A 7,325-nucleotide genomic window follows, 5' to 3' on the forward strand; every position below is an offset into this window, starting at 1 on the left:
TCCCTACCTGTCTTTTACTGGAAAAAATGTTGTACACACGAAACTTCAATATATTTCGAATATTAGACAGCTCTTATTTCATTCCTCTGCGCGTTGCTGCTAGCGCTTCGCGTCCTAGAGTGCACGCAGCCGCCGCTCGATGGGCCTTGAGATATCGCTACAGTCCGCGCTGCTCCGTTGACTCGATGGCCACCGCAGGCGCCCGTGTAGCAACACTGAGTCGATAGACTATCGCTTCGAGGTCCTTCAAAACGAAAGTGCTACGGAGTATGAGAAATCATCTGCGTTGAATTGCCAAAGCCATTTATTTGCGCAGGTTAAATTACGCAGATCAGTCGCGGGGAACAAGCTGCTGTAAACCGAAGCAAAAGGTACACCGAATCTACGCCGATCCCGTCGGTCCGCTAGCACACAGAGTATTGTTGTATGTGCTGTAGACGGGTTCACCGCAGGCCTGGACGTGGCCTTCCTTGCAGGCTTCAACAATTTCCGGCGCTGTGCCTTCGTACACCCAGAGACGGCAGCCTGCGAGCAAAGAGCCATTGCACGTATCCTCGGCGAATTTCTCAGGCTACTCGGCTTTACACCACCATATACAAATATGAGAACATTTTTTTTTAATTTCTACACCAGAAGTATGCCTCGTGAAGAGGCAATCGTTCAAGTTCAGCAGTATACAGAAGAATGAAGATTCAACTTCTCGCCATGTCATCCTGGCCACACGCCACACACAAACCTCCAGGTCCTAGCGACATATGAAGTTAAGTAAGCCCACGACCGGCAACAGAAGAAGAGGTAAGAGGAAACGGTTTGACGGGCGAGCAAAATTGGGGCTCCAAGGCTTGTAACTAGGCTCAAATACTGAGAGAACAAAACTTGTCATAACGGAGAAGGGCGCCTTTCTTTCTCTTTAGAGTCATGAATGATTACTTTCTGTTTACGAAGATAAAGAACGTTGATGCGCTCTCAACAGGACCTGCCTCCTCGGGATTTAAGTTGGAAGCTCATAATACGGGTTACAAGCATAAAAATCCATGTATCTATCAAGCATCATGATATTTGACAATGCACCGACCGTCTCTCAATCAAAGGTACTCGTTAGCCGACCCAGAACGAAATTCCTTATTGTTGTCGTTCATTTACACTTAGTCGCGAAGCGCATTTAACTTCTTTTTACTCTTTACAATTTCAAATTTCAGAAGCCCTTTTCACCTAGAGGTAAGCAAAACCGCATCAGAGGTTTTTGACATAGGTGGTTAAAAAAACTCTATGCCGCAATTCGGCTAAGAATTTTCAGTAGACACAAGCAAGACGAATTTGGCTTTCAAAAAAAGTTGTATGAAGCAATAACCTTCTTCGTGCTTTCACACCTATGAAATTTGCATGAAAAAGGAATAACTTCGTGAGAAAAGACGAATGACATTTGTACGACATGTGTTGGATAATTCTAAGAATTTCGTTAGACACAGCTGTATGGGGTTATTGCATGATAGTTTTTTTTACTAGGGTAGCAGCACTTGTCACAACAAATGGGGCGCCAACTATAAGGTACTGAAAAATGGTGTGCTCTGTAGAGCAGCAATATGAAGCGCGGCTCTTACCTATGGCTGCACTGAAGCGAGTTACGAAGCATGCTGAGTAGTTGGCGAAGGGCAGATCCACTTCGTAAGTGGTGTCAGGATCTTTTGAAAGAAAAGGAAACCGAATGCTGATATCAGTCTCACCGTTACTAGTGCTGTAAAATGTCCTTCGAAACATTTCTTTTCCAACTAGATGTTGCTTTTTCGGGAGCCTTAAAGATATAGTGCTGAACTTACCACTAGCGAAGACGACGCTGATGACATCTGGGCTCTCAGTTAAAGTGGCAGTCTCGATGTCTGAAGTCCTGCAATGAGTTTATATTATAGCAACCGGTAGAAATTTACGCTTTCTTTGGGAGGCCATCCGAAACACTAAATGCATTTTCGGCATATGTGGAGTCTCCTCGGCATAAAGCGGAAATTTGCTACTGACACAATTTTAAATTTAAGGCACCTGAACTCATCGAATAAAAAGTTATGTCTGACACTGACGCCACAGTTATCTGCCGAGTTTGGGTCCGCCTGGCAGCAATACTATATTTGCAACATAAGCGTTTGGAGTTATGTTGACCACCATTCCTAAAGTTATTAAAATGTAATCTTGAACCCAGTGTACAAAGTCGGTGGCAAATTCGAGGGTTAAATGCGTATTTTAGTGCTATAGCACTTATAGTCGGCATTCCGTGCATTCCCCGAAACCAAAGTAAAAACCGACACGCTAGCCCACGCAGTTATCATCTGGCCTAACTATGCAAATTGACCGTAAAATTTTTATTATTCTTTCTTACTCAACAGGCGAGGCGATGCGTTGTCAAAAAACCCGATGGCTTCGGATTTGTCGATTTGCCTTCAGAACTAAGCTCTCCATTTTTGCGCCTCATTGCGTTATTAAATTTTCGCGCCACTTAGCAAATTTCTATGGCAAGTTGGAGTGGCTCGCTGCTTACACTTGTGTTCCATCTTCGGGCCGTGTGAGAAGAGAGAAATTCGCCTGGCCGTTTTCAATTTGTTGACTCTGTAGGACCAGGTAGGTGCAGTTACCCTGGCTTGTATCGGAGGTAGATTCCGCCAGATAGCTCATATTGAAGCTAGAGAAAATCTGTGGACGCGCCGCGTAAAGTGCGCATTTTTTCACTGGCTTCAAACGTGCCGCTTATAAGATGCTCACGGCATGAGGTGCCGAGTTGTACCCACTCGCACCTCTCCGTTAACAGAGAATTAACAGAAAAGCATCGCCCAGGAACAACGATGCAACGCGATTCGCAGTGTGCAAAATAGCGTTTCAAAAGAAGTCTTTTCTAAAGTTTCACGGCATAGTCACACAACTGGATGCTGCATAATTAGAAGCATAGTGGAAGCCAGCCAAACAATGGAAAACCCTGAGAAAGTAGGCAAATCAAGGTGGCCCAGTACTCGGCTTCATAGCATTAAGATTACGAGGGCAACGTGTGGATTTAGGTAAACACAGCATTGTGCCTCGTGTCGACCAGATAACCTCAGGCGAGTTTCCTTCAGCCGAAACCGTTACGGCACTCGAATAACAGGGAGTTTTTTTACAGACAGAGCAATTATTATTGACCTCCTCCTAATTACAAAAGAAGCAGGTATATGTGCAATGACCCATTTATTTGCTGCCCCCAGAAATGTGCTCAGTTTTCTCGGCAGCAGCCTGACACGCTTGTACGTGTAACCGGTTGCACAGGAAAGTAAACAAAACAAAGTGACCAGTTACTCTTGCACGCGAACCTGTGCTGTGCAACAAATCTATGTTGCCTTGAAGTAAACGTCGCTTCATATACAGCGCAATTCTATCTCTATTGTGTTCTAACAAAATTGGCGCTTGGACAAGAACTCTTCAGGGCGATCATTAAACAAACAGCCACTTAGAGTCGTTTATGTTAGCCATAACTTGTCATAACACATGTTATATTAAAAGTGTTTAATATCCATAAGCTTGTTCCTGGGCTAGTGGAATATTCATGTTACAAGTTTAATATGCGTATCCAACTAGCCCAGCAACAACAGCTACTGTAGAAGAAACCATGCCGGCGGGACAAACCTCAAATTATTACACGTGCCTTATTCGGAGACCGATGGTCCCAAAATGCGCGTTCTGAATGCTTACCAAGCACTTTTTTGCTCTGCATTGCCATTTTAACTTAAATTTAAATTTAAAAGACGTTGTAGTTCAGCTTCCTCTCCTTACTGTATTGAGATTGAGTCTGCATTTCCCGAAGCTTCTTGGCTTCGTTAGTAACCAGTGCGTGCGAAGAAAAAGTAGGGTCTATAAAAATGCATACCGGGGCTCAACTATCTAGGTCATTATGATCTGTCTTATCCCCAGGAAATGATTTTCTGCGTACCTTTCATCAGCCTTTTCAAATGAACTTAAAACTCTGAGGCATGGTGCAATTCTTCTTACCTGTGTAGCGTTGCATGGCTGGTTCGCCGCCGTGCCGCATATTTGGCCTCTGACGCTGGCTACCAAGGCAAGGAAAAGCAGGTGTACGGAAATGGAATAAGCAGCCATTCTGTCAGCACGTAATTTCCACAGACAAAAGGTTTGTTGCCTACAGACTTCGCTGGCGTGCTTTATAAAGCCCGTCTGACAAGTGCACCTCGTCCAATAAGAAATCTTGCTGTGTCAGCATATGTGGGCGTTGTTGCAACCCTTTAGAAACAAAAAGAAAGCACTTTGCTCTCCGTGAAACAAGTGCTTCCACGTGCCGCAAATTTTTTGTGCGCATAATCCTTGGGCGCTAGCACGTGCATTACCTTGGTGAAATATACTCTGTGGTAAATGGGTAGAAACGCGCCTAGCTGCACTGGAAAAATGGTTCCTATTTCTTTTTATCGCTTTCATGTATGATATAGGTTCCCCACAGTGGGAAGGGGATTTTCCGCTCTCAATGTCAAAGCTCCTCTCGATTGTACGGCATAAAACAGTAGAAGTAAGACTGTTTTCGCTACATATTCTGGAGGTCAAACACTAACATTGTGCGCAGGTCCTTTTCGGCTTTTGGGAAGGGATAGCAACAACTTCCGGCAAAGAATATGCTACCAGTTCCGCTCTCTTGCTACACAGCTGAAGCTGACCTTACCGCGAATATGTGCTGCCGTGGCAAAGAAGGTCTGCACGTGGCAGGAAATTTCTATCGAGAAGGATAACCGCGTTCTGTTGCCATTTCGCGCTCGGTTACTGAACACGACGTTGGGCGCACGCTTTTACGACATCGCTACGAAAAAGTGAAAAAAGGGTTCATACTTAGGCCAAAATAGCTGTGATATCAAAAGACTAATGCAATCCTAAAGAAAGGTAATCGATAGAGTCGACTTGAATGAATCGTGATTCGATCCCGCAAATAAGGATCAAAGCCCTGCGTTTCTTCATATTGGGTACATTTTATTTCACATATTTTCGCGTGCTTACTACTTGTACGCCGAAAGTCGTGCGGTTATATTTGATCCCACAAGGCTGAAACAGCACACCTGCAAGAGGACGAAGGAAGATGAGACAAGATCCAGTGCTCCATTGTTGCGCACTATGTTTTTTTTTTCGCCCCATCCCAAATCAGGCTTCAGAATTCAACAATTTGGCTACCTATCAACTATTATTATATGATAACAATGGGCCATAAAATAGGGGACACTTTATATTTGTGAATTTTTTACTCCAAGTACTACAATAAACTGAATTAGAATCTCACAAGACAAAGAAGCTTGTCGTACGGCCTCTGTCACAGTGGCTGCAACTTCCATCGAAAAATCCTCCTTCCTCCTGCATGTTATGACAATTGAAAACTTTGACTTAACTTCATTCACTCCCTAGCGAGTATGACGGATCGAAGGGCGTCATTTTATTCAACAGAGATATTTTCACAGCGCGAAAAATAGTTAGAAATGAAGGCAGACGAGATCACATACTTAGAGCCTGCTTCGAGAGACACTCGATGGGTGGTGCTAATATCTGTCACGTGTTAGGGCCCCTAGGTCTCGGACGCACGCAGTCAGGCGTACTAGCTCTATTGAGGATCCAAAATGAAAGCGGCGGCGCTAACATCGAGGCTTCGTAGCCTCTGCTAGAGTTCCTACACCTGCTCGCTATGGCGGCACAATTGGATCAAGGTATGCGCGCCCTCTTTAGTGTGTCCTAATTAGCGTGCCCTGGTTAGCGCAGCCCCTGTAATTAGAAAACAAAATGTCATTCCGTGCACTGCCGTTAAGTGCTAAAAATATTCTGCGCCTGCATATCAATTTGCAGAGTGCCTATCACCGCTTGCGTGCAGCCCAAATGATTGATGCTACCGAGGAGTTTTACAGGCTCTCTCGCGGAAAAAATTAGGGGTTTAGAATATAGGTACCACGTAGGAAATTTCACCTTTTTGTATTTTATTCATTTCGCAGTCACAAATCTTGGTGCAAATGAAGACGCCGACAGACCGCAAACGAAAACTCGCCCAAGCAAGCCATCGCCTTTAGTTGAATTATGGGGAAAATACACTCATGACCGGTGTAGGAGCCGTAGCTCTGGGTCTGTTATGCAATGCGATTTCTCCGCGGAGCAATGAAGACCGCTCTCTTCCGGAAATTATTCGACCATACCTATAGCGGCTTAAAGAGCTTCTTCCTTCAGCGCCAAGGATCCCTGTGTAGCCCATATGGTGAGGTCGTCCGCGCATATGGTCAAGCCGATATCTTCGCGGGTTAAGAGCCGTTTGGCTAAGTTGAGCCTTCCTATCTGCAACAGCATTGGAGAGACTACAGAGCCCTGCGGCGTGCCTTTGTTGGGCATGGGTACCTTGGGTGACCGGACCTCTCCAATTCCCATGGTCGCGTTGCGATCCGACAGGAATGCCTTCACGTACTTGAAGATTTTCTCCTCGCAGTTGATACTGTTTTTTCTTGTAATACGGTGTTGTGGCCAATATTGTCGTATGCTAATTTCAAGTCTAGTGCGAGTAGGAGGTTTTCGCCGTTTTGGGGGATGTATTTATGACTTATTCTTTAATACAGAGGAAGGCATCTTGGATACAGAGTCCTTTACGGAAGCACAGCATGCATGAAGGAAATAGGTTGTCTTCGTCTATGTAATTCTCAAGCCTCAGGTGGATTACTCGTTCATAGAGTTTTTATTTATTTATTTATTCACAATACCCACAGGCTCCAAATAGAAGTATTGTGTGAGGGCGCACATACAGGAAGCGAAGGACACAGAAGGACACAAAAGCAAATCATGCATTACTATACAACAGGTGACAACTAACAAAGGTGGCTAAAAGTTGATTAACAGAATACAAAACAGTTTACTACGTAACTAATAAAACCACTGCAGTGCTCGCTATTTGAAGGCTGCTGGGTCATCAATGTTAGCAATGCGATCAGGAAAATCATTCCAGTAGCTCACGGCACGAGGCAGTGCTGATGAATTAAAAGCCGCGGTTCTACCCAACATGCGCCTAAAACTGAGGTCGTGATAAGGACGCCGGGATGTGCGATGTGGTCCGGCAAGGGAGAGGGTAATAGAATGCGCTGACTAGGGATTGTTTCATGAAAAAGGCAAATCACAGCGACCTTCCTACGTGCCTGTAGTGTCGGGGGTGAAAGCGATGATTTCAGGTTATTAACACTACTTTGTCGGTCATATTTCCGGGTTATAAAGCGTGCCGCGTCGTTCTGAATGCGTTCGAGCGACTGTATTAAATAGGCTTCATTCGGTGGCCAGGAGAATGAGGCGAATTCAAGTTG

General features: G+C 44.8%; 1 protein-coding gene across 1 annotated transcript; it reads right to left on the bottom strand.

Moving 5' to 3' along the window:
- Nucleotides 1–268: 268 nt before the first annotated feature.
- LOC144124704 (uncharacterized) lies at nucleotides 269–4,160 on the bottom strand. The gene is made up of 5 exons (XM_077657547.1): nucleotides 4,003–4,160; nucleotides 2,528–2,679; nucleotides 1,818–1,885; nucleotides 1,602–1,682; nucleotides 269–525 (listed from the first exon to the last, which is right to left on the bottom strand). Exons 1-5 carry the CDS (start codon nucleotides 4,108–4,110, stop codon nucleotides 383–385), a joined length of 552 nt encoding a protein of 183 aa, XP_077513673.1. The 5' UTR covers nucleotides 4,111–4,160; the 3' UTR covers nucleotides 269–382.
- Between the last annotated feature and the right edge of the window lie 3,165 nt (nucleotides 4,161–7,325).

The sequence above is a fragment of the Amblyomma americanum genome, chromosome 3, assembly GCF_052857255.1.
Source record: "Amblyomma americanum isolate KBUSLIRL-KWMA chromosome 3, ASM5285725v1, whole genome shotgun sequence".
Classification (NCBI taxonomy): Eukaryota; Metazoa; Arthropoda; class Arachnida; order Ixodida; family Ixodidae; genus Amblyomma; species Amblyomma americanum.